The following is a 27,185-nucleotide window of genomic DNA, read 5'->3' on the forward strand; positions in this document are numbered from 1 at the left end:
AGCTTTCTGTCTTGAGAGAGCCACACAGAGATGTGGACCTGGTGGGGATGGGGGGGTGGAGAAGAGAGAAGGAAAAACGATGCTTGAGGGAAAAACAAGAAAAGAGGTACCCCCCTCTCACTTGGCCTCACCATCCAGGACAGCTTCTGAAAGCTCTCCTGTACAGCCATCTGCCTTCCTCTGGGGGCATGTGTGGACAGGAGGGCCAGAGGGGTCATCTGAGGAAGGGAGAGAGAGACTAGGGGAAACTCGGGGAGATTCAGGGAGCACCCTGCAACAGAAAAATGCCTGGAGAGGGGGAGCAGGTGAAAAGAGCAGACAAAGAGACCTGGGAGATAGCAAAAAGTCAGCCGGGAGAGCAGAGCAAGAGGCTCAGAGCCAGTCAGAAAGTGTGAGCATGAGGGCGCAAAAGTGAGCCACTAGAGGTGAGGGCCACCGGCCTCCAGGGCACAACAGGGGGGCAGTGGGGGTTGCACCCCTGCCTGGTGCCTGCGGCCCCACCCCTCACCAGACCGTGGTGGGACAGAGTATAAAGAACTTACACTTGGCCAAGGCCCCTTGTGTGTGTGTGGAGAGAGAGACACAGGGCAGGGACTGGGAGGAGGGAGGTACTGCTTCTCTCTGTCGTGGGGCCAGAAGCCCAGTCTGCTCCCACTCCTCCCTACCTGTCTGTCTTGGTCCTGTCCCCTCCCTGCCTTTGCTCACAGGGGCCTGGAGGACAGACCAGGGCCCCTGGAGCTTGGGCACCCCTGAATTCTGGCAGGGGGAGGGGCGGAGGACACGGGAAGAAAGCCATGAATGTGTGTGTGTATGCACACGCACACACGTAAGCGCCTGAGCCCGCAGGAGGAGAGACCACTTTGCACTAGGCCTCCCTTAGCTCCTCGCTAGCTTTGCAGCCTCAGTGTCTCCCGTGTTCCCAACTTCCCTCCACCTCCAGCTGCCCGGCTCTCCAGGTCTCTCGCCAGCTGTCTCTGCTCTTCTGTCTCGCTCTCCCTGTCTGTCCTGCTCTTCCATGGCAATCTCTCCATTTCCCTCTGTGCATCGCTCCTGTCTGCCCTGACCCCTTGCTCCTCTGCAGCTCTGCCCCCCATCCTCGCTTTATCTGCGTGCCTCTGTCTCTGTGCCTTGTGTACACACGCGCGCACACGCTCTCTGTCTGTCTGGTCCCTGTGTCTGTGTGTCTCTCCACCTCCTGTTTGCCCTTCCTCTGCTCCTTTTCTCCTCCGCTGCCTCCTGTGTCTGGCTGGGTCTCATCCAGTCTCTTTCATCCTCTGTCTCTCCCGTCCCTGTCTCTCTGGGTCTCTGGCTGTCCATCCCTGCCTCTGTGTGTGTGTCTCTCGCTCCCCCTCCTTCCCCCCCTTTTTTCTGTTTCTAACACCCACACTCACATCCTACCTCAGGAGTAATTGCTTTTGTCTGGGTTGGACTGGACTTGTGGTGGGGGGAGGGCGGGGGGAGCGGGTGGCGCTGGGGGGGTTGGGAGGGACGGAGGTCGCTTGGTGGAGTTGAGGTGGCGTCCACCAAAGCAGGGGGTGCTGAGGAGCAGAGGTGCAGTGCCCAAGACAGGGAGGGGGCAGGGGCCCTGGGCCCATCCTGGCAGGGATCTGGGGCCTCCAGCAGGGAAGAGAAGGCAGCAGGCCCTCACATATGGATTTGGAGGCGATGTAGCTGTAGCAATAGAACAGGCCAGCCTGCACCGCAGTGGCAGTCCCTGCTGCCTCGCCACCCTCCCCCACTCAGAGACACCCCCCCCCCCCACCAACACTGTCATAAGCACCGAGGCACCATGACACACATGGGACACACCCAGAGCCTCTAGCCCACTCTCGGAAACACACTCGGCCCTCGGCACACAGGGACACGTGGCATCACGTAGCCGCACAGAAGGCACACTGGCTCTCTGACACTCAGAAAGAAAGAAGCTCCGATGACACGCCGAGGCAACCACACCTACGGCCACCCACAGACACAGACACAGAATCCACACACGGACACATGGGGCCTCATTCCACGGTCCCCCAGTTCTCCCAGAAACATCCCTGCTCAGACACTCAGGCGGCGACTCACACACACACACACATTTCCTGGAACATAAGAACGCACAATTGCCACATTACCTGGGGGCAGGTCACAGAGACCTTGCACTCTCCCCCGAGGGTCAGACAGATCTGTATACACACATTCAGACATTTGGGGATGCCCAGAGTGGGGGAGACACACGGACACACACACACGTACACACAGAGCCACCGAGTCCCCAGGGACACACCCACATACTCGTGGTCACACAGACATGACTCAGTAGCTGAGACACGCAGAGACACACAGTCCTGGAGTTCCACAGCAGAGCTTAAGCACTCAAAGACACACAGCCACCCAAGTACACAGGGGACACACGCATACCCTATATGTATGGCAACTCAGACACCATAGAGCTCCCCTGGAACCTCCTGTCCGAAGCCTCACAACATCCCCCACACCGCTCCCCACCCCTCTATACACGTGCAGGCCAGGCCCTGGGGCGAGGCCAAGGCAGCTTCTGTCCACAGAGACCCAAGGATGGGGCAGCCAGGGGCGCTATGGTTGGGCAGCAGACTGCCTGGGGGTTGCCCCGCTGATCTGGGCATCCATTCACCTCAGCTTACTCCAGAATGCCCTCAGGCCTTTCCCCAGTCCATGGGCTCAGGACAGTGTCTCCCCAGCACCCCCAGGTACCCCCTGACCATCTCCCAGAGCTCCATCCCTCTCCAACCCTCAAAGGGCCCCATCTCCCCGAGCTGCTCCCAACTGAGGGGATACCTCTTTCTTCTAGGGGGGCTGTCCCTCAATTTATCCCAGCCCCCTTACCTGCCAGTGTGACCCCCCCATCCCCATCATCCCCATCTGCTTCCCTGCCCACTCCCATACTCACCCCCTCTCCTGGCTGTCCAAGCTCTCAGCCTCCCTAAGCTCTCTTGCTGTAGGGGGGTGGCTGGCGGTGTGTGGGGGGTGTTGGCCCCTGAGAGGCATGGGTAAGGGGGACCTGGGGGGTGGGGGACCTGGGTGCGGCTCTGAGAAAGGGAAGCAAGGCAAGCGGGAGAGAGGGAGAGGCAGAGGCAGGCAGGCAGCCAGCCGGCTTTATATCCCTGCCGTATTGATCTACCATGTCACAGCCCCGGTCGATAGCCAGCCGAGAAAGAGAGGGAGAGAAGGGAGGGGAGGTTTGGGGGAGGGCAGCGGGACCCCTATAGTCCTTGGCCCATCTGGGGCCTCCCTGGCAGGCTGTGGGGCCATGTTCCAGCCAGCCCACCCCCCAAAAAAGAGGCCCACCATATCCTCCCCCACCTCCTCTTAGCTGCGGCCCTCTCCCTGGGAGCCACCTGGGTAGAATTTAAGCACAGATTTTCCCATTTCTTTCTGCCTCTGGCAGCTCTTCATCTCTTATGGGCACGAGGCTTGGGGGGAGTAGAGGGGTAGGTGGGGGCGTTCGAAGCTGGTCACTGCCTTGGCTTCCCTCTGCCCTCCACAGTTGGGCTGGCTAGGTGGGAGGCTTTGAGGCACTGTTGGGTTGGGTCAGATGGACAGGAGTACGAATCTTCCTTTGCTGTGTGTTGGTGGGCAGGAGAAAGAACCTCTCTGAATGTCTTCTTCTCCAGCCAGTGATAGCCAGGCACTCAGGAGAACCCCATCCATGTTGGTATCCTGCCCTTTCTGACTTGAGTTTCCACCTCAAAACTGCCAGGCCAGTGCTAGAGACATACCACATTTACAATTTCTTTTTTTTTTTTTTTTTTTTTTTATTTATGATAGTCACACAGAGAGAGAGAGAGAGAGAGAGAGAGGCAGAGACACAGGCAGAGGGAGAAGCAGGCTCCATGCACCGGGAGCCCGACGTGGGATTCGATCCCGGGTCTCCAGGATCGCGCCCTGGGCCAAAGGCAGGCGCCAAACCGCTGCGCCACCCAGGGATCCCTACAATTTCTTTTTCCTGGTCCCCCTCATTCTCAGATGAGAGAAGAAAACAGCCTCTCCCTCTTCCTAGCCTCCTCTTGCCTCTCCCTCTTTTTCCTCCCCCGTAGAACTTTCTACCACCTGTCCCCTACCTATGCCTCTCCAGGGCTGGGCAGGGAAGGGGAGGGATGTGTCCCTAGGTAGGAGCAAAGAAAAAGGAGAGACTCCAGACAGCGCTGATAACCCTGGGCCCAAGCCTGCACCCTCCATCCCAGCCCTGTCTCAGTCTCCCCTCTCTGGGTCTCAGTTTCCCCCAGCCCAATCTAACTCTGCCCAAGCTCAGGTTCTGTATGGCTGTGGGATCTGCAAGGATTAGTACAGATGGGAGGCAGGGCCATGCGGAGGGTGAGACCAAGGCCAGAGGGGTGCCTGCTGCCCCTCCCTCAGCCGGGGCTGCCTGGGTCCCAGGTGCGTCCCCCCAGCCCCCAACTCCCCGGGGCTCTGGGTTCTTTGTCTATCCAGATCCTCCTCCCCTCCCAGCCCAGCCCAGCCTCCCGGAGAGGTTGAGGAATCACCTTAGCCTTGACCCGAGGGGGAGGGCAGAGGAGGGGCAGGCAAGCCCCACCCCCACCTCCTGCCCATGGCCATCCCCACCATCCCTCTCCTCCCTGCTTCCCTGAGTACCAGGCCGCCCCCACCCAGCGTCGGCCGCTGTTCCCTTTGTTAGGAAGGGGGAGGGGAAAGAGCCGAGCTGAGGGGACGTGGCCTGACCCCCGACCTCTCCCCTTCCCTCCTCCCATCTGGGTCCCCAGGGGCTCAGAGCCCCCTTGACGGACAGTTCTGACCATCAGCCAAATGGCTCTGGGAGTGAGCAGGGGACCAGGTAGGGGGGAGGGGAGGGAGGTCTGGCCAGGGCCCTGAGCCTACCAGAGAGGGGGGGTTGTTTCATAGGAGGACGGAGACCCTTAGCATGAATGGCAGGGGAGATAGGCACCCATGGGGGCAGGCTCTGGTGGTGGGGGAGAGTCTGATTGAACTGGGGGATGTGGAGGCAAAGTGGGGCTCAGCTCTGAGCCAGCAGCTCTGGATGCCCTGTGGATAGGGGCCTGGCCTGGGCAGACACCCCCACCCAGCCCCCACGCGGCCTTTGGCATCGGGAGTGCAGCGAGTTTTAAAAAAAATTAAAAGAAAAAAAATAACAGGAGCAGGAGAAGCTGGGGGAAAAAATATATAAGAAAAAATATAATAAGAACTAAGCGGTGGCTGCAGGAGAGAGAAAGGGCAGGAGGCGGGGAGGGGGGCGCAGGGGGGAGGGCAGCTCGGGCCCTGGTCGCTGCGGAGGCCCGGCCGCCGGCCTCTGCGCCGAGCCCTCCGCGTCCCCCCTGCCGGCCCCCTCCAGCCCCGATCGATCCAGTTTCTTGGCAATAAAGCATTTTTATTGTCAGCTGCCCTGAATGCCAAATGTGAGCCTGGTCCTGCTCCCCCCTCAACCCGCTTCCTCACCACCCCTCCCCCAGCCCTCCTCCACCCCCTCCCCGCTGCCCCCCACCGCAGAACCAGCATCGTCCATCACCAAGACCCCCTCCTCTTCCTCCTCATCCGTGTCAGCCGCAGTCCAGTACATCCTCAATAATCCACCAGGCCCCCTCCCCATCTAGGCTGTTGGGCTACCCGCCCTAACCCCAAACCTGCAGGGGAGCAGAAAGGTGGGCTGTGGATGAGTTGTGTGTTGGGGGGGCGGCACGGAGATGGACAAGACAGTGTCAGGGTGGGCAGGCAGAGAGATGATGGCCACAGGTTGAGGGAGGTGTGGACAGAAGTCAGGAGAGCTGGAGCCGCCCACCTGCAGCAGTGTAGCACAGAGGATAAGAACAGGTGGGGGGAGACAGGTCCCTGCTCTTGGGCTGGCCGGTGGCGGTCCTCCAGCGCCTGCACCTCCCCCTTCCAAGCTGCACTTGGGCCCTGTCTGGGGGGACAGGGGAAGAGATAGCGTGGGCTTGGATACCCCTCCCACACCAGCCAGATCAGGCGGGGTGCCATCAGGCGGGGTGTCAGGGAAGCAGTTTACAGAGGGCCCTGGGAGCCCCACCCTGGCTTGCTCTAGCTCCCCCCCCTTTTCTGTTCTTTTTCCCTCTTTGTCTCTCTTTCTTTGCAGCCCTCTGTCTCTGTCTCTGTCTCTGTGTACCTCTCTCCGTTATTGCTGCCTCTCCGTCCAGGGATGCCAGAGCCCCCACACTCTTCTCTGTTCTACTTGCACAGTCCCTGATCATTCTTTCCCGGCACCCTTTTTCTCTGCCACACTACCTGCCTCTCCTACCCTGGCTGCCCCCACATCCCTTGTCCCACTGCCTGTCTTTCTTGGTTTATCTCTGCTTGCTCTCTCCAGCTGCATGAACATAAACAGAGGCGCAGGCCCTTACAACGTCAGCAGGAAGTGCAGAGAAAATATCTCGGACCTCTCTTCTCTTCTCCTGGGGTCATCAGTGTCTGGAGGTAGAATGAGTCTGCACCCGCAGAGACAGAGCCGGAGAATGGGGGTTGGGTCCCACAGATGTGTCAAGTGGCTTTGCTCCTGTCACTTGCCTGCCCTGCATCTCGGTTTTTGCCATCCTCTGGGGACAGGCCTGACTAGAGCCTTGAGAATCTGGAGTCCTCCCAGACTCCTGGAGAGGCAGCCAGGCAGGGTCCTGCTGCAGGGCATGGTCACCACCCCATCCCCATGTCCTCCCAGGAGGAAGTCTCAACACTGCAGACATGCCCTCTCACCTTCTCCTTACAGCTGGGAAGGGCAAGCTGGAGGAAGTCCAAGATGCCAAGACTTATCCTCTAGGTCAGGGCAGGGGGTGTGATCTGACCAGAGTCGGGCTTTTTAGGGAGTTGTGTAAGGCATGGATTCAGGACCCCAGGTCCCGCTTCCATCGGCAGCTCCATGGACCGGACTGTATCTTGTCCCTAGCTCAGTGTCTGCCTGGGGAGGAGCCTGAGCAGTGGTGGGGCAGGCAGGCAGGAGGAGAAAGAGGGGGGCTTAGATGGAGGGGGCTGGGGGCAGGGCTGGGGACAGAGCCGGAGGAAGCAGAAGGATTTCTAGATGTCTGGGTTGAACTGATGGGGGGTTGACAGATGGGGGGCACTTGGGAGAGGGAGCAGTCCAGGATGAACCCCAGTCTCCCTTCCAGGCCGTCATTCTTCACCTAGGGACTCAGTGACCGCCAGTCAACAAATCCCTACGTTGGTACAGCATTCTCATTTCCTCCCCTCAGGTCTCGCAGCTCCCTGGCTTGTGAAGGGGAGTGAGGAGCTGTGTGTCTGTGATTCCTCTGGAAAGTGGGAAGAGGCAGTTTGTGTTAGAAATGTGGTGCCTAAACACACGTACCTACCCACATGTCAGGTGCTGGCTTGCGCCTAAAACAGTTCTTACTTTTCACCATTAGGAAATGTTCTATCGCCTAAAACAATTCTTACTTTTCACCATTAGGAAATGTTCTATCCGGTCTTCAGGTGATAATTTTCTAATTAGTAGAAGGCCTTCCTGACACAAAAGAAAGATCCCTGTGGGCTGTGTTCGGCTGTGTTCCTGAGCTGGGGCTGGGCTGGACCCTGGGATGGGAGACGAGGTTGGCAGGTGATTGAGATGTATGGGATTGTGGTGGGGGCCCAGGAAGGAGGTGAGGGGTCTGAGAGCAGAGGGTGGAAAGAAGGACAGGAGATGGAGGATCCCACCTCACCCATGGCTGCTTGAGGATGATCCCCCCACCCCCGCCCCCTGCCCACAGGGTCTATTCTTCAGAGTGTAGGATCCTCTCTGATGGGCCCTCTTTCCACTGCCCTCTCATCATCCCCCTAAGCTGCCCCCAAGCCTTTGCCCATGCTGCTCCCTCGTGTACAAGAATAATGGTTCTACAGCTGCTCATAACTGCTTACTTTTTCCTAAGCACTCGACCTGCAGGCTTGGGCTGAATCCCTGACCACCATAGGTGGCAGGCACAGTCATCATTACCCCTTTGCGGGTGGGGTACTGAGGCTTAGGGAAGGGGAGTGGCTCGCCCAAGGTCACCAGCTAGTGGCAGAACCTGGCGAGACAGCCCTTCCAACCCAAGCCACTCTGGTTGGCCCTTTTCACTAATCCAACCTCTAAGTGTTTGTTCAAAGCCCACTGCAAGAGGTCAAGTTCTGCTGGAGATGCACGGGAAGTGTGACTGCCTCCATGTGCTTGGTTCAAATTCGGGCCCTTCCAGACTCACCATGGGCAGGTGTTTTCCTCTCTCTGAGTCTCAGCTTCCTCCTCTGGGCCATAACTACCATCTCATAGAAGTTGGTGAACGGGGAAATGTAAAATGTCTGGCAGATAAGGTTACTTGACAAATGGCCATGCCCTTCTCTCTTGCTCTTCTCTGAATGTTGCCAGTTTCTAGGTTCCAGCTTTTTCAAGCTTTTATATTTGAAGAACATTTTCCCCCAAAAGCACCATCAATATTTGTTGTCTGTTTGGATCCTCACCACTACTCTGTATGGGAGGAATTATGATCTTGATTTTATAGAACTGGAAACTGAGGCACAGAAGACTCAAGTCCAGCCTCAGCTGCTTGTCCCCATAAAGGATCCATTTAACTGACACATTCCCCACCTCTGCTGAGCCCTTGCTGTGTGCCAGGCTCTGTGTCGGGCACTGGAGATAAAGCAGTGAACAAAACTGGTGTGGTCTACTTTTGTGGAGTTGACAGACCAGAGTGGATGTGGATATTTAAGTGCAAATATCAATTAAATACAAAATCAGAAATGGTGATAAATTCCTCCGAAGAAGAGACAGTCATATGGAGCTAACAGAGATCGGACAAGACATTTAAGCAGGACCTTGAAAGAGGAATAGGACCTAACTAGACAAAGAGCCTTCCAGGCAGAGGGACTAGCACATGCAAAGGGTCTAGGGTTACAAAGAGTTTGGTTTAAGGAACAGAGAGGAGGCAGTGTGGCTTGGATCAGTGTTAGGGGAAGAGATGAGAGATGTAGGCAGGAGCCAGATTGCACAGGATGTCGTGACCTGGGTTAAGAGGTTTGGGTTATTTCCCCCCAATGCGGGGAAGCCTCTGAAGTCTTAAGCAAGGGAGTGACAGCCTGATTAAGTTTTAGAAAGACCCTCTTGAGGCGCCAGGGTGAGAGGAGACTATGGGGATTAGGCATGGCAGCATGGAGACCTGCAGGGTGAGAGCTGGAAGGGGGGGGGGGTCCCAGCCTGGGGGTGTAGAGGAATCAGAGGGGGCTTTAGAGATGGTGCTCATACTGAGGCTTCAATAGCGGAGCTGCCGATCCAAGTTCACACGGCTGGTCGGGCAGAGTGAGGGTCTGAGCCTGCACGCACCTGAGCCTTTCCTCTCACCAGGACGGATGCTGCTTTTTCTCAAGGAGGCCAGGGCCAGCCTCTGGGAGGCAGAATCTTGGGTTGCATCTATTTTAGTGTTTTCTACACAAACCTCAAAGTGCCTGGTCTTTTGGGCGCTAGGGAGAAGTTCACTGCCAGATAGAGGTCCTGCATGAAGGTGACCGAGAGGCCTTCCTTAGGATACTCCAGGGAGGAGGCGAGCTCCGAGTGAGGTGGTGCAGGGGGCTAGTCGGTCCGAAGGTGTTTGTGCTCCTCACAGCTGGCCTTGCTGTGTGAACTTGGGGAATATACCGGGCCCCTGGGAACAGTGTACACCCCAATGTTGCTGTGACTCGGGGAGGCAACCAACGTAAACACTCTTAGCAAATGACTCCTGTTGGCAGGAGGCTGTAGCCGGGACAGGGACAGGAGGCACGTGGATGTCTCAGACAGCAAGCCCAGGCCCAAGCCAAAGGGAAGAAGTGGACAAAGGTCTGGGGAGAGGTAGAACAGGTGGATGGCGGCATGGACCCTGGATGCCGACCCTGGTTCCATCTGTGTCAGCTCAGGCAAATGATTCCACCTTGTTGCGCATCAGTTTCTTCATCCGTAAAATGGGCATGTTGACAATGGTCCTCTTATAGAACCACTCGATGACAATATTCAATGAGAAAATGCATGGAAAGTGTTTCTAACCAGTGGGTGCAGGGTACCTCCTTTTACTGTCTAAAGCAGAACTCTGGATTCCTTGTCCCTGAGCTCCTCTAGGAACTTGTCCCATCTCAGTAAATGGTTATCACACCAAAAACCTACACATCTGGGGCAGCCTGGGTGGCTCAGTGGTTTAGCACCGCCTTCAGCCCAGGGCATGATCCTGGAGACCCGGAATCGAATCCCACATCGGGCTCCCTGCATGGAGCCTGCTTCTCCCTCTGCCTGTGTCTCTGCCTCTCTCTCTCTCTGTGTCTCTGCCTCTCTCTTTCTGTGTGTCTCTCATGAATAAATGAATAAAATCTTAAAAAAAAAAACAACTCTACACATCTTCCTTGATCCTTCACTTGTTTTCAAAAGAAAGAATAGACACTCTTTTTAGATTTTATTTAAAATTTCGGACCCCGGAACCACGATCTGAGCCAAAGGCAGATAGATGCTCAACCTCTGAGCCACTCAGGTGTCCCAATCCTTCACTTTCCTTCAAGTGTCCAGAGCTCAGAGTTTGCTTCCACAGAGGCAGGGACTGTCTCATAAAATGTGGGCCTACCCGATTTCATCAAGTTAAACACCTCCAAATAAATGTTTGTGGAACACCTCTTGCAGGCAGGGCCCTCTGTGGATGTGGCTTGGAACAGTGTTAGGGGAAGAGATGAGAGATGTAGGCAGGAGCCAGATTGCACAGGATGTCGTGGCCTGGGTTAAGGGGTTTGGGTTATTTCCCCCAATGCGGGGAAGCCCCTGAAGTCTTAAGCAAAGGAGTGACAGCCTGATTAAGTTTTAGAAAGACCCTCAGAGGCCATCTTGTTTCTTTGTGGAGAGGCTCAGAGAGGTTGGGTGGCTTGCTTGCAGTCACACAGCAAGGACTCAGCAAGCTCCATAGAGGCTGAGAGAACCCCAAGACCTGCTTATACTTTTTGAGCTTCCCAGTATGCTAAGAATAAAGGAAAAAGGAACAAAAAATGGAGTTATAGACTTGTACTCTCAACAACAACAACAAAATGCGAAATAACTAGTATTTGCCAGGTCATGTATTGAACTATTTAAGTAAAACAAAATGCAGAGTGTCCCTCAGGTGGTGTGGTCTGGCAGTGGTGCCCAACCATAAAGTAAAAAGTCTTGTTCAGTGAGGCCCTTTGTGGATGGGGTACCTGGTCCAAGTGACACCCCTGCCCAGGCCTCACTGAATCCTGCCACTGGGACCTTACCACCTGTGAGGTGACTCTAGAATGGACACCTTTCCCACCGTGCTCAGTTGCTTTTGCAGAAATGCAGGAGGCCCAGGATCCTGTGGACCTCTGAGGGGAGAAGCTGGCACAGCAGCATGCCGGGTGGTAAGGAGAGCCGTGCTCTGGAATCACCCTGCCCCCTTCCTGGTCTGGGTAAGTCTCTACCCACTCTGGCCTACTTTAGGGTGCTCCTCTGGAAGGGGGTGAAAGGAATAGCACCTGCTTTATTGGCTCACTGGGAAGATGCCATAAGATGATGCGAGGATTGCACAGAGCACATGCCAGTACAGAACAGGAGCTGGCTGGCTGCTTTTACTGTAGCTCATGGTAACAGTAGACAGCCAGGGGGCCCGGGACATAGTGGTTTGAGAATCCCTCAAGGGTGAGTCCCAGGCTGGTGGGCTTGGTGTCCTCAGTCCTGGCACGGGGTCTGGCTGGCACAGTGGGGCCTCTGTGAAGGTTTAGAGTGGAATTGTACAGAAGAGGCCTTGGGCCAGGCTGAGCAGAGGCTGGGAGCACCAGGAAGGACAAGGGAGCTTAGTGGAGGGCCTGGCCTTTGATTCTTTCTCCACCGCCATCCGCCTTCTGGGAGGCCAGGCAGGCACTCCCATTTAGCTCCCTTTTCATGTATGCAGGTCAGTGTCCCTTAGCTTATTATTCTGTGTGTGTTTAAATATTTTATTTATTTATTTGAGAGACAGAGAGAGAGAGAGAGAGGAGAGAGGGAGAGAGAAAGAGACAGAGAGAGAGAGAGAATGAGCAGGATGAGGGGCAGAGGGAGGACCCTGGGATCATGACCTAAGCATAAGGCTTGAGCTGGAGGCAGATGCTTAACCAACTGAGCCATCAAGGTGCCCCCCCTCCCTTAGCTTATTCTTAAGTAAATAGCTACTAATTGCCTCCTATATGACAGGAGCTGGGGACATAGCGTAAACAAGTCCTACAAGAGTCAGAGTGATTATTTCCATGGTTCCAACTTGAACATTGAGTGGCAGGTTCACATGAGCATATTATTTAAAATAAATAAAATAAGCAAATAAATAATGGCCAGGGGTTTGCCCAGCCAACAATGGGAGTATGTGGTAAACAAGTCTTATGATGAATGCAATTTTGGGCACCAGAAGCCCTTTTAAAAAGCAGGATAAAACAGAACAGGAGAGACATACTATGCTCCCTGTCCTCCTGGCATTGAGAAAACCCAAGTGGGGAGGGGGGGCAGATTATAAACAACCACATAACCCTCAAAAACCTGAATGTTAAGTAGTGAGAAGTGCTGGAAGAGGATAGAAATGAGGAGCGGAAAGGCTAATGTGAGGCAAGATGAACAAGACCTCTCTGTGTTGAAGACATATAAGTGGAATCCTGGGATGAGTGAGGGAATGCAGCATAGAACATCTGGGGCAAGGTGGCACCAGACAGGAGGCGAGTGTGAGCATAGGTCCTGAGGCACAGCAGAGCTTGGGCTTGGGTTGAAGGAAAAGAAAGCTAGCAAGGAGGAAGTGAGTGATGGCTGGCGCATAATGGGAGGTGATGAGCTAGAGGCGAGCTGGGGTCGGTCACACGGCAGGGTTGAGGGGTGCTAGTTAGGATAAGGAATCTTGAAGCTGGCATATTGATTTGGCCAGCCTCTCGAGGCCTCCCAGGCGTGGGCCGTTAGGACCCTGGACAGCGGCTTGGTCCCTTGGAGCACTCGCAGCTATGGGGCGCACCCTACTGAACAAAGACTTCTGTGAAGGTCTGCTTCTGTGCAGTGAATTAGGAGTGGATGGGGCCCAGACGATACCGCGACGTGTACAAATTGGCCCCTGCCCACAGGAAGCACAGTCATGTGGACAAGTCATAAATGTACAGCTTAATCAATCTTTATACAGTGAACATCTGTGCTGTCCACTTAGGTCAGGATGAAGAAGGCCACAAGCATCCAGCAGCCCCCACCCCTGCATGTCCCTTCTACACACCTGTCACCTCACCCCTGCTGGAAGTAACCCCTGTCCTCACTTTGGGGATAATCATTTCTTTGCTTTTTCCTTTGTAGTTAGCCACCTATGTCTCATTTAGTGGAGTCTAATTTTAATTCAAAAAATGAATACGATCTCATTATAAATACCAAAACCGGGCAGCCCAGGTGGCTCAGCGGTTTAGCGCTGCGTTCAGCCCAGGGTGTAATCCTGGAGACCCGGGATCGAGTCCCATGTCAGGTTCCCTGCTTGAAGCCTGCTTCTCCCTCTGCCTATGTCTGTTTCTCTCTCTCTCTCTCTCTCTCTCTCTCTAATGAATAAATTTAAAAAATCTTTAAAAAAATAAAAAAACCCAAAACCATAACAGAAAAGGTTAAAAACTCTCTGCTTCCCCAGTCTGGTCCCCTCACCAAAGGTAGGGGTCATTAGTCAGTTATCTTCAGACCTTTGCCTCTGCATTTATCGGCACCTGCGCACTCACAGAAAATGTATGGCGTTGTTTGTAGATGTTTTACATAGATGATATTAAATTGTATAAATCCTTCTGCAACTTGCTATTTCACTCAGCAGTGGCTTGGAGAACTTTCCATGTTCACATCTGTAGATCTGTCTTTCATGTCTTTCCTGACACATACTGAGGATGAATATACTATAAATCACTTAACCATGTCCTACTGGTGGCATCTGGGTTGTTTTTAATTTTCCTCTATTTCTAAGCTTTTTTTTTAAAAAAAAGATTTATTTATTTATTCATGAGAGACACAGACTGGGAAAGAGAGGCAGAGACATAGGCAGAGGGAGAAGCAGGCTCCTCGCAGGGAGCCTGCTGTAGGACTCAATCCCGGATCCTGGGATCACGACCTGAGCTGAAGGCAGGTGCCCAACCACTGAGCCACCCAGGCATCCCTAATTTTTTTAAAAAAACAAGGTGTTTTTAAAAAAATAAAACAAGGTGTTTTAAATTTCATTTCAATCAGGGGATCTGTGGGTGGCTCAGCAGTTTAGCACCTGCCTTTGGCCCAGGGCATGATCGTGGAGTCCCGGGATCGAGTCCCACATCAGGCTCCTTACATGGAGCCTGCTTCTCCCCCTGCCTGTGTCTCTGCCTCTTTCTCTCTCTCTCTCTCTCTCTCTCTCTCTCTGTGTGTGTCTCTCATGAATAAACAAATAAAATCTTTTAAAAAATTTATTTAAATCCAATTTGCCAACATATAGTATAACACCCAGTGCTCATCTTATCATGTGTATTTTAAACCTTGATGTGATGAACACTTTGTGAACTTTCTGAACTCTGTGTGCATGGTGGCAAATATTACATTTACAATTAATGACGTTCCTGTCAGCCCATGGTACTGCCCCCATTTCACAGAGGTGGAGCCTGAGGCTCAGAGTGGTGAATTCACTGCCCAGAGTTAAATAGCAAGTGAATGGAAGGACTAGTTTGTAGATCTTCATACATCTGACTCCCAAACCAGTGCTTGTATAGGCTGTACAGATAATAACAGTCTGCAGGGTGGGTGCCCTAATGCAACAAACATTCCTGAAGCCCCGGCTGTCTGCAGGCCCAGTGCTGGGCTCTGACTCCACAGTAATGAATCGGACCCTGCCTTGCCCTCAAGCCCTGCCCTGTGGGGCAGCCTGAATGGGAAGTAATTGCAATGCAGGACCACTGGTGCTAAAGCCCAGAATGCTGCCTGGACTGTGGAAAGACCAGGTCATTACTATTAATTGGGCCTCTGGTGGAGTCAGAGATGGCTTCTGGGGGGTGGGGGGGGGATTTGAGCCGAGGCTGACAAAGGAGGCAAGAAGGCTGGGCACATAGGGGAATCCAAGGTGCTGACCAGAGGAAGAAGGTGAGCTCTAAGGGCAAAGTGGCTGCACAGATTGGCAGAGGCCCTCACCCACTTGGGCTTGGAGAGCCAGCCTTGGACTTCATTCTGTGGGCTCTGGGAGCCCCAAGGGATTTACTCATTCAACAGAGATAGTTGGACACCTGCTGTGTGCCAGGCACTATTTTAGGTCCTGGGAATAGACCAAAAAAAAAAAAAAAAAAAAAAAAAAAAAAAAAAACCAACCAAACAACAACAACAACAACAACAACAAAAAAACCCCACAACCCCACCAGTTTTCAGAGAGCTTCCATTTCAGAGGGGGATCCAGACAGTAAAACAAGCTGATGATAACTGAGTTCCAGAGAGTACTACGAAGAAAATGAAACCGGTGAGAGTGGAGAGAGACTAAGGGAAGATCTTTCAGAGGAGGCAGCCTTTGAGTTGGGTTCTCAAGGACAAGAGGAATGGGAAGTGATGGGAACAGCATTCTCAGAGAGGGGTAAGCAGGGTCAAAGGCCCCGAGGTGGGGACGACAGACTCAGCTTCCACCAGTGGGGCTGGTGGGCGGTGCTTTCTGTGGGGAGACATGAAGTGAAGTCCTGCTGGGCCTAGGAGGCCGTGATGGTGCAGGCACTGGGCTTGTCCCAGAGGCAGAAGGGAGGTACTAGAAAGCTTCCAGACCAAGGACGATGGTCCCTGCGCTTCAGCCTTTGGACAGCTCCCTCCCTGCTTGTGGGACAGCGGTGGCCTTGAGCCTGCAGGCTTGCTGGAAAAGTGGGAAGTCTGGGCTGGATTGGTGTGGACAGCATGGGGCGGTGCCTTGTCAGGGGAAGGGGCCAGGCATCTGCTTCTTTAGCTTCCTTGGCGGCCCTGGTGGATATGTGTTGATGGATGCCATGGACCCTGTTCTCAGAGGATCTACAGTCTCAGAGAGACACACACTAGCCAAGAGGAGCAGTGAGCCCAGCACAGCAGTTTGGGCACAGACTTTGGGGTCAGAAAGGCTGTGGGTGTACCTCAGCTTAGCTGTGAACACAGCCCTCACTTTCCCTCATTTCTTTAAAATGGGGATAACATGCCTGGATGGCTCAGTCAGTTAAGCGTCTGCATTCAGCTCAGGTCATGATCCCAGGGTTCTGGGATCGAGCCCTGCGTTGGGCTCTCTGCTTGGTGGAGAGTGCTTTCTCCCTCTCTCTTTGCCTGCTGCTCCCCCTGATTTTGCTCTCTCTCCGTGTCAGATAAATAAATAAAATCTTAACAAATAATAAAATAAAATAGTCATAACAAAAGTCCCTAATAAGAGGTGAGGAGTCAGTGGAGCCCTTAGTATCCTTAGCCAGTCCTACTTAGATTAAGCCTGTAATACATTCCCTTTCTCTCCTTGTATTTGTCTTACAGCGTTTATCCATCAGACTATCTTGCCCATTCTTGTTTCATTCAAGCACAGACTGTTAGAGCTGAAAAAAGCCTTTGTGAGCTCCTCCAGCCCACTTCCCACCTAGAGACAGGGAAACTGAGGCCCAGAGCATGCAAAGGGCTGCCCTTGGTCACCACGTGGCCAGTTCAGAATGGGGATCTGCTTGGTCTTATGACTTGTCTTCTTTAAGTCATATCACAGTGCTCGATTTCTTCTGACTTGAGGTAAACTCTTGATAATTCTGGCAGGTTTTGGGTAATTGGTGTCATGAAGTTGAGGGTGGTACATCGAGGCATGCTGTGTCCATGTGAATTTATTAAGCATCTGTTGGCTTCCTGGTCCATAGACCTTGCTGCTTCCGAGAGGCCTCTTCCTGACCTCACCCCCAGCACTGACCCGAGCGTCTTCTCCCAGCCTGCTTTCCTTCCCACTGTCCACTGATGATGGTCTCAGTGTTTACCCAGCCATGTGACCAGTCATCCACCTGCAGGCCCGCTAGAGTCCTGTAGAATTTCCCGTGAAGGAAAAAAAAAAAAGAATTTCCCATGAAGGTGGACCCACATGGCCCCAATCTCCCTGTCATCTCACCTATTGTCCCAGCCTCCTCTCTACTCATCCTGACTCCAGATTCCACCCACTAGCCTATCCTCATGCCATGGAATGTCTTGCACACACTGTCCCTGCTCAAAAATCTTCCACCTATAACATCAAATCCAGCCTCGAGGCATTGTATGGCACCTTGCCTGGATCTTTCTCATCCCAGCTTGAGGTCTCCCTTCTCTTCAACCTTTCGATGGCAACAGAGGTACTTCTGTGTTCCTGGGCTTCATTCTTGACTCCTCCCCCAACTCCCACCTTCAGCAAATCACCAATCCTGTTGAGTCTACTGTCAAAATTGCTCCTAGGAACACGTGTTCCTCCCCACCCCACCCCCGCCACCACCCTGGTCCCAGCCACCATCCCCTCCATCTCATGTAGAAACCACGCATTTCTCACAGCTGACCTCCCTCACACTGTGGCCCTTCACTGGCCTCCCACAGCACCCCGTATTGTCTACAAAAACATTCACAGAATCACATCACTTCTCCGCTTGAGACCTTCCCAGTGGCATCCTGCTGTGCTTGCAGTAAAATCCAAAATGCTTACTTGGCCTGCAAGGCCCTGGGGTCTGCTCTGCCTCTCCACCTCAGTCTCCTATATCCACCTCGTTTGCCCTGTACCAAGCCATACACGCCTCCCTTCCTACCTCTTCTGTTCTTGTTGTTTGCAGTGCACTTCCCCACATCCTTTGCCTCACGAATAGCTCCGGACTGCCATGAAAACGCCACCTCCTCACAAAGCCTTCCATACCACACTGCCCACCTTCTGTCTTCCATCAGATCATCAGGCAGGGTTCAGCCCAGCTCATCTCTAGGCCCTCAGACCCCAGCCCAGGGTGTGGCACCAAGGGACACAGGAAACATCTGAATCAAAAGCAATGGAAGGGTTGGCCTACCTTCCGCCGAGAATTGATAAGGCAGAGAGAGTCCACTGTATTGCTGAATATCCAGACTCAGGGCTGCGGGAGTGGGCCTGTGGACTGTGAGATTTGCTGTTCCTGAGCAGACTTCCCTGCTGTCTGCTGGAGGATAGGGAGCATTTCAAAGCTCAAAGGAGACCCACGGTGCAGTAGAGAGAGAACAAGCTATGCAGAGGACTGGTCTGAGTTTCAATCCTGACTCCACCATTCATATGCTGTGTGACGTGGGGCAAGTGACTTCACCTCTCTGAGCTCCAATTCATCAGTAACATGGGGATGATAATAGACCTTATTTTCTCAGATTGTCATGAAAATTAGAAATAATGTATTGGCTCAACTAGCACAGAGTAGACAATTGCTGTTGCTGCTGCTGCTGGTGGTGATGATGATGATGGTAAAGAAGAAATATTTTTAAGTCCCTGGATGCTGGGTGTTCTTAGGCAGATCATGGGGTGGTTGCAGCTTGACCTTGACTTAGGGCCACTGAAGAAGCAGTTTTGAGGGCAGGGCGGAGGCTGAAGCAGGTGTGTAAACAGGAAGTGAAGGCTTAAGCCCAGAAACCAGGAAGGTGGGGGAAGAGGTGGGCAGGCAGTGCCCTGGGCAGGCCAAGGCTAGGTTTGATTTGAGAGTATCCAGGGCCCACTGGAAGATGACACAGCCTTGCAGTAGGACTAGCCAGACATCTCTCTGTCTCTGTGTCTGTCTGCTACTCCTCATCCTGTTTTCCTATGAGTTTGGGTTCCTAAGCCGGTTTTCCCTGACTGCCCCCCACCCCTGCACCCCCCTGCCATACCCACCAAGACGATGCCCGGCCTATTCTGTGCTGAAGGCTGATGTGTTGAGTAAGTGCTGGTATCAATGAATCACCAGTTCATCTCTTGGCCCAGCTGTTGACTCAGTGTGGCCTGCAGCCCTGTGTCCCTATCTACTGCCAAGCTGGGGGGTCTGAGGGGCCTCTCTGAGCTCCCACAAGTTCAGCCCTACAGATGAAGCAGCACTTGTGGAGAAAGACCCCTTGGGTCCCCACGCAGAGCAAGGACATGTGGGGGGCTGAGTGGAGAGGTCGCCAGAGACAACGGGAATCCCGAAAGAAGCCAGGGAACCAAGCCACAGAGAGGGTCCCCAGGGGCAACAGAGAGGAAGAGGCCATGGCTGGGGGCCCTGAGGGGTGAAGAATCCCGCTCTGCTGTCCCCGGTGGGCTGGCTGCTCCCCCCCACCGCTCCCCGCCGGGCCCCCGGGGGACCTCGCTCTAATAATGTATTTGATCGACTCGCCGGCCGCGTACAAGCGATTATTGTCTTGTCGGGAGTCAAACGTATCGATCCGGTGAGAAATATGAGCAGAGCAATGGGGCCCGCGTGTCAGTTACCAGCCCCGCTGGCCCTGGGGAGCCCCCTACGTCTCCTTTAATTACCGCTCAGCCCTGAGCCCAGCCTGGCCTCCCCTGCGCTGCCTCCCTCCCAGGCTCCCTGCACCCCGAGAGGCCCCCCAGTGCTCCCCAGCTCCTATGTCCTACCTGCCTTGCTCAACATGGCTTGAGGCCTCTTCCCTGACTGAGAGGCCACTATTTGCCCAGCCTGGGCCTCCCATTGCTGGCTGCTAGGCCCCTGGTGGTCCTGAACTCTGTTCCTCTGTCTTCTCCCAGCAGGCAGACGTCTCAGACCCATTCTCCTTCAAATCCCTGACTCTAGCTCAGGGATTCAGCCTGGGGGCCAAGAGGTATAGAGTATTTTCATCCCTTGGGAGAGCACCTGAGGCCTTGCCTGGCTCCCCCACTCAGCTACAGATCTACAGTCTGGCAGCGCCAGGAATGGGTGGTGCTTCTGTTCATGCTCACCATAAGGGGCTGACACCCAGTCATGTCCAAAAATGCATATCTGATATAGATGACATTGACTATGTCCATAGTGGAGCATGGGGGTGGCTTGGTAGGGTTCTGGCCCCTCCCCCCAATGTCCTTACGACCCTTATTTCCAAGCCCCTCAAAACATATATCCTAAATCGAAACAGAACCTATAGCTTCAAGACAAGGCTCCAGTACTCACTGCCACAAGACTGCTGTCCGAAGGCCCTCATGTACAGACACCCTGCATCTGAAAGAGAGATGGGGGTGGGGGGTGGGGTGGTGGACCCGGAGGCAGGAGGTCTGAGTTGAAGCTGGGTTAATGCTATGTGGTCTCTGGAGGTATGGGATGTTGTGGTGTGTAGATAGCTGGGAACTGTCCCCTCTGTGTACAGATGTAAAAACTGCTGGTCATCCCCAGTGAGTGGGTCTGCCTGCCTGGGAGGGTCTGGGTTCACAGGGTCTTGTGTGCAGAAGGAAGGGCACTCATGAAGGTCTGCCTGTGTGTTATATCCTGCCTGAAGGTGCATGGGTGTGAGCATGGCCCACAGGGCCAGGAGGCGTGCCTGGACACACCTGTGTAGATGTGCCCTTGTGCCCACTGAGGGAGCGGAGGGGGTTCTGTACACAGGAGTTAGGGATGGTGGATAGGGAGGGTTGGTCTTGGACCCTGGGCACATAGAGGGTTCCCATGTGACTGCGTGTGCACACGTGTGTGTGAAGTGCTGGGGCCCCTATGTATAAACACTTGAGTGTATGTGTCTGTCTGGGTGAGTCCAGGCATCCGTGTGCGCGCTTGTGGTTGAGGGGTCCCGCCGGCGTGGGGCGCCTTGAGTCCTGCGGGGCCTAGGGCGGCAGCGGGCTGCTCGGAGGAGCCAGGTGGCCTGGCAGCCTCGCACCGGGCGCGGGCAAAGGAAGGGGGCAGCGGGCTTGGCCGCGCCTTTGTCTGCGCCGCCGTGCGCTGGGAGTCCCGCGCCTTTGTGTGACCCTCGCAGGTGTGCGCGCGGGGGCGGGGCGGGGGGGGACGGGGAGGGGAGCGGAGGGAGGGGCTTCCTCCTCCGCAGCCGGCCCCGCCCTCCGGCCTATTGGCTGGGCGCTGCCGCCCTCTGGCGGGCGCGGAGGGAAACGCTGGGCCGGGAGCGCAGTTCGGAGAAGGGCCAGCGGGCAGTCCGGGGTCCCCGGGCTCCCCTTGCCGGAACCACCTCAGGCACCCGCATTTGCCACCCCCCCACCCCCGGCAGGCAGGCGTCTTGCCACTGCGGGCCAAGGCCCCGCCCCGTCGCCCGCGCTGCCACTGCCCACGGGCTCGGCTTCCTCTCAGTGGACGGAAGCCTCACCTGCGGACAGGTGCATGGCTGAGTACCTCCCTTCCCACAGCCTTGCAGGACCGCAAATGTCTCCTGCTGTGCTTCTTGGCTTCAACGCTTTGGGGCTCTGGGCCTGCTTTTGGGCTCTGGGCCTTGGGGAAGGCTACCTCGGCTCTCTGGTCCTCAGTCTTTTCGTCTGTAAAATGGGGCAAGTACCAATCGCCTCAAGAGATGGTGTCTGTCAAGCTTGGCATTGGGAAAACCCCTCCACCCCCAAAAAACGCTTCTAGCCAGTGTTTGGGATTATTGCCGTTGTTGTAATGGGCCCACCCTCTCTCCCAGACCCACATGCCCTGTTCCAGATGTGTTTGCCTTGGTGGAAGCAGCTGGAGGGCTGGGGCAGCTGTGGCAGGCACCTCCTGGAGACTCAGCTGGAGGAGTCAGCTCCTCCAGCCTATTTGCCCTGTGCCTCACTACCCCCACTTCCCCAACATACACATGATTTGGGGTCCACCGCCTCCTGAGGTGGGCCTTTGGGCCAGAGTATTTTCCCTTCTGAAGGGGGCGGACCCTGTGGTTTCCTCCCTGGGTGACTTCCGGCTGAGAGGGCTTGGCCCCCAGAGAGGGCGGGGAGATGACACAGTTGTTCCCCCGGCCCCGCGGGGCGGGCAGCATGGTTCACTCCAGCATGGGGGCTCCAGGTAAGGGGCCTGGGGCCAGCGCCTGCTGCCTGCCCTGCCCTTCCTCCTTAGCTGTCTCCTCTAACTTTGGCTCTGAACCTCAGCAACTCCCCTTTTCCCACCCTAGGTCCCCACCCTCAACTCCTCTTCCCTCTTCTCTTCACTCCAGACACCTGGGGGCTTTTGATCCCCCCCCATCTCTGCTGCAGTGTTCTGAGGGCTCTGGGGGTGGGGGTGGTGAGGATGGAGCCCAGTGCCTGTAGCAGGCTCTTATATGGAGGACCAGTGGGTGGGCTTCTTGGGTGGGGGCTACAGGGTGGTGGGAACCCTGAGTTGCAGGACTTTACAGTGTACGTGAGTTTCTGTGTGTGTGAATGTGAGTGGCAGTTCTGAGTCCTCTGAGTGTGACTGTCATGTGTCTGTGTGTGAAGGGCTGTTGTGTGTGGCATTGTGGGCTAGCCTTGGCAATGATCTCTTGGCTCACAGCCTCACTTCATTTGTCTCAGATGTCACCTCCTCAGGGAGGCCTTCCCTGACCTCCCTGTCTGGACTGGCAACCAGTCCCGCCATTCTTGGTCATCACCTTGCCCTGCTTTGTCTTTCTTTTATGACATGTATCACTGCCTGAAAATTTATTATATGATGGTTGACTGAGTGACTGTTGTGTGCCAGGCACCACACAAGATGATTTGTATTTGTTGGCTCATTTGGCAAAATGTGTCTACTTCTGCATAATGATAGTTATCTCCCAGCAGTACTGATGGGACAGTTAAATGAGGTAATGTGTGTAAATGTTTAACACTGCCTGGAAGACAGCAAGCATCAATACTGCATGATTGTTTCATTTGTGGCCATATAGGTGTGAGTGTTGGTCTATGTCACACTCGTGAGAGTCTGCAGGGACAAGTCCTGGTTGGACCTGTGCCATCCTATGTGCATCTGTGTGCGCAGGCATCCCTGGGATCTTTCAAAAACATATATTTATTGAGCAGTTCCTTGCTAGGTGTTGGAAATAGAACTGAAAAAGGCAGCTTTGGGGCTGTCCTGGAGCTCCCAGTGGGGGAGACAGACGTGTTGCCAGACAGTGGAGGAAGCACAGGCAGAGGGGTCAGGGCTTGGATGCTGGAGACATGGGGAGCTATGGGAGCCCAGAAGATTTGCCCAGTTGAGCCAGAAGGGTGTCACAGAGGGCTTCCTGGAGGAGGGGACATCTGGGCTGAGATGTGAAGGATGAATGGTATGAGCAAGGCAAAGGAGGTAAAGGAGGGGATTGAGATGGAGGGAAGGCTACTTGCGGGATGGCACGTGATTATTTGTTGCGGTGAATGTACATGCAATTGTATATGCGTGTGCGCACATACAGTGTAGACACAGAGATCCCGGGTGTCTGCACATGCATGCCATATGCTCCACCATGGACTCGTCCCTACCTGGGGTTGAATGGGAGCCTTGTACATGCTGGGTGCTGAGTTAGACCCCTTACTGGGGATTTTGCACATAACTGCGGTGCCTGCGAGGCCCACCTGGGTTCCCTGCCTGGATGTGAATGAATACACTGCATGGTCTCAGGCAGATCACTCATCCTGCCTGGGCTCAGCTCCACACCTGTGAATTAGGCTTAGGGGTCCACCCGGGCCATCTCCCAGGATGAGCTGATTCTGGGTGTGGGAGTGTGCACACGTGTGTGTATATCTGAGTTGCCTAGGTATGTGTGTGTCTGCATATCTGTGTCCATCTGTGTATCTGTCTGTGAGTGACTCTGGATGTGTGTGTTCACATCTGTGTGCATCTGAGTAACTCTAGGTGTGTGTATGCGCGCATGTGTGTGCATGTTTCAGTTGTGTCTGAGCGACCTGAGTGTATATGTGTATGTACATCTGTATCTATCTGTATTTCTGTCTGTGAGTGACTCAGGTGTGTGTGCATGTGTATGTGTCTGAGTGATCTGAGTGTATGTGTGTACATGTATATCTGTCTGTGAGTCACTCTGGGCCATGATTCGGGATGTGTGTGTGTGTGTGTAAGCACAGGTGTGCATTACATGTCTGGGTGTGTGTTTTGCATATCTACCCATGCCATTGTGTCTGGGTGTATGTCTTCTCTGCCTGGGATCTGTGCACACCTGTCCCCGTGGTGTTTGCATGGTCTCTGTCCTTGTCTGGGGCCCTGCCTGGCTGAGGCTGTGGTGTGTGTGTGAAGTAGCAGCCTGTTGTCAGCACAGCTGTGGGGCCACCCTCTCTTGTTGTGTCTGCTGCCTACTATCTCCATCCCTCCCTCCTGACAGCTCAGAAGTGTTCGCTCCCTTGAGGCCACCCAGGGACAGATGTGGGGTAGTGGGGGTGTGAGGTGCTGCTCCTAGGGACGCAGGGACCGGGCCAGCTGGGCCCACAGAGGTTCCCGGCAATGAGAACCCTGCCCACAGGGGCTCCCAGGCCACAGCCTTGATTGAAGTCAGCTCTGAAGGCAGGAGACCCAGGGGACAGGCTAAGAGGGGCCAGGAGGGGTGAGGGGCAGCCCTTGGGCCCTCTATATTTAGCCCCATTTTCGGTAAGTGCTAACGAGAAGCTGGCCCAAGTCTGCTAAAACCGGCTGGGGGAAATGCAGAGGAGAAGTGAAAGTCCGGGGAGGGAGGGGCAAGGGAGAGGTGGGGAGGGCGGAGGGGACCCAGAGTCCCAGGCCTGAGGCAGTGGGGCAAGCGAGTGTGACCCCAAGGGTGTGGGTAGCCCTGGGTGTGTCTCACTCCAGGGTGGTGGGATACAAGGGGCCCAGTAGAATTCTGCATTGCTTTTTCCTGCCTGGTCCTCTAACGAGTTAATGCACTGCCTGGGATGGGAGAAGGAGGGTGACTAAGGTCATATAACCAAGCAGCCTTTCTGTGTGAAGGAGGCTTTGAGACGGCTTCAGAAGGCACCAGGGAGCCAGAGCATATTAGGATCACCTGGTGGGGGGTGGGGGTGGGGCTTTGCAAAATCCAGATGTCCCGGTCTCACCTTGTCCCTGTGAAAGCAGAGTGTCTGGGTGGGAATAGGTGTCCTTATTTTTCTCGAGTCAAGAGAGAGAGGGTCCTGGGCCAAGGCTGACAGCTGCAGGACAGGCACCTGGGCCAGCCTCCTAAGGGGATTGCCAACACCCTCAAGTGTTAGGGCATCGTTTGGCTTTGGATCTGCGGTGGAAATGGAGTTCCCTGTTCATCCTTGGTGGGGATAATTTGATTCTTTTCTCAGGCTGGGTTCTGATGGAGGAGGAGGAAAGAAAGCAGGATGAGCTTGGGCCAAGGGCAACACTGGCGAGTTTGCCGTCAGCCCAGCCAAATGCTGCTGTAGGGGTGCCTGGGCTGTGTGTGAGTCGGGATGGGAGAAAGAATTAGGGAGAACAAGGGAAAGAGTTTGGAGATTTCCTCTCATGCCGCCTTTGCCTCCTCAGCCACTATCCCTGCAGAGAACCTTAAAGCTTTGGGCTGGAGTTGTGGCTCAAGGTCATGGTGGCCGGTGGCAGCAGAGAGAGAAGCTTGTCTGGGACAAGACTGGGTCCTGATCCGTCTGAAACTCTTGTGTGCATTGCTTTATTCCAAAGGCACAGTCCCAGCCAGTGCTGTTATGACACCAGTGTGGGCTCTGAGGAGCTCACAGTCTGGGGCAGGGGGAGGCCACTGTCCAGGGAGACAGGGTGTGTTAAGGGGCAGGGGCAGGGGGGTTCACAGATGAGAGAGACACTGACCACCCGAGGAGTCAGGGAGGACCTCACAGAGGAGGTGATGTGTGAGCTGGGATCATAAAGAGGAGCAGGAGTTTGCAAGTGGAGAAGAAAAGGTCGCCATGTGGGAGAAGAGTGGAGGCAAAGTCCGCGGGGTACCCATGTTCACCCGACCCACATGTCCTGGGCTGGGCAGGACCCCATCTAGGACAGTCACAAGGGGAGATGCTCGGCCAGTGGGAACTGGGGTGGAGGGAGCCACCGCCAGAGAGGACAGAGCCTGTGCTAGGTCCTGAAGGATGAGCAGGAGGTCGCCAGGTGGACAGCGTGGGAGACAGCCTTCCAGGCAGAGGGACCAGCCCACGCCAAGGACTCAGGAAACTGTGTTAAATGGCAGAGAGACAGCAGGATGGAGGCAGGGGCAAGGAAAGAGAGAAAGCTGCGGGGAGGGACATTCTGCCGACATTTACCACCTATTCTGAGCTGGGTGATGCCAGGGACCCAGCCGTGAGTCAGAGCATGCCTGCCCCCCGGTCTGGTGGGAAAGGACAGGGACACAGAAGGCCATGGCCCTGTGGGCTCAGGGCTCGGCACGGTCGTGGGAAGCTGTATTATTTTCCCAGGGCAGCCCTAACAAAGTGCTGTACACTGGGTGGCTTAAACAACAGAAATTAATTTTCTTGAAATCTGCAAGCTAGAAGTCCAAGATCAAGGTGGCAGTGGGGTTGGTTTCTGCAGAGGCTTCTCTGCTCAGCTTGGGATGGCCGACTTCTTCCCTGTGTCTTCACGTGGTCTTTTCTCTGTGTGTCTCTGTCCCAATTTCCTCCTCTTATTAGGACACCAGTCATATTGGATTAAGGCCCACCCTAATGGTCTCATTTAACTTAAACCTCTTTAAAAACGCTATCGGGGCTTTACGTGGGGGAGATGGGGAGCCGTGGAAAGGTTCAGGGCCAAGTTGTGGGAAGGATCTCCTTGGGGCCAGATGGACACAGGTGGGAAGTAGGGGCTGGGGACAGGGTTGGGGCAGGGGTCTCAGGGATGCTAGCAGGGGTGGAATGCAGGACCACGCCAGCATTAGTGGTTGTCAGGAGCTGGGCCAAGTTCTGGGCCATTTAGAGGTAGGATTAAGCAGGACCCCTGCCTTTGGTGTCCCAAAGTCAGGAGTGGGGTCTGTCACCTGGCACCAGCACCTGGTCTGTCCCCCTGAGTTTCTCAAGATCATTGGCCACTCACTGCCATCCAAGTGCCTGGAAACAGGACACGAGCTCCCAAAGCATCCTGACCATCTGTTCCCCACGCTATCTTCTCACCAGTCTATGCTTAATAGTACTATGTACTGGCTTTTTTTCTTGTTTAGCTTTTAATTTTTTCTTCTTTTTTAAATGTGGAAACATAGCATACCAACAGCAAAGTGCTCAAATTTTAAGGGTGCTGCTTGATGAATTTTTACCTATGTGTGGAACCACATAGCCACCAAGCAGATCATGATACAGAACATTTCCCTCCCCCTGCAGGCCTCCTCACGCTCTTTCCCCGTCAACGACCCCTGAAAGTTACCCATAATCTGACCTTGATCATCAGATATCATCTTGCCTGTTTCTGAGCTTCCTGTAATTGGAATCCTACCATCTGTCCGCTTGTGTGTGATGTCATTCCCTTGGTGTCGTGCCTGCAAGATTTAGTGGTGGGTGTGAGGCAGGGGT

At 54.6% G+C, this 27,185-nt stretch overlaps 1 protein-coding gene across 16 annotated transcripts in view; it reads left to right on the forward strand.

Moving 5' to 3' along the window:
- The window catches only part of POU2F2 (POU class 2 homeobox 2), a 91,541-nt gene that overhangs the window by 37,616 nt on the left and 26,740 nt on the right, over positions 1–27,185 (forward strand). For 13 of the 16 annotated variants that reach the window (XM_049094648.1, XM_049094655.1, XM_025424839.3 and 10 more), the window contains exon 1: positions 21,678–21,807. The exons of 2 other annotated variants lie outside the window; for them this stretch is intronic. In XM_049094648.1, the coding sequence (XP_048950605.1) occupies positions 21,741–21,807 (67 nt within the window). In that variant the 5' untranslated portion in view covers positions 21,678–21,740. Of the gene's footprint in view, positions 1–21,677; positions 21,808–25,559; positions 25,635–27,185 lie in introns of those variants that run through there. One more of the 16 variants, XM_049094676.1, reaches the window with a different exon arrangement.

Source organism: Canis lupus, chromosome 1 (assembly GCF_003254725.2).
Source record: "Canis lupus dingo isolate Sandy chromosome 1, ASM325472v2, whole genome shotgun sequence".
Classification (NCBI taxonomy): Eukaryota; Metazoa; Chordata; class Mammalia; order Carnivora; family Canidae; genus Canis; species Canis lupus.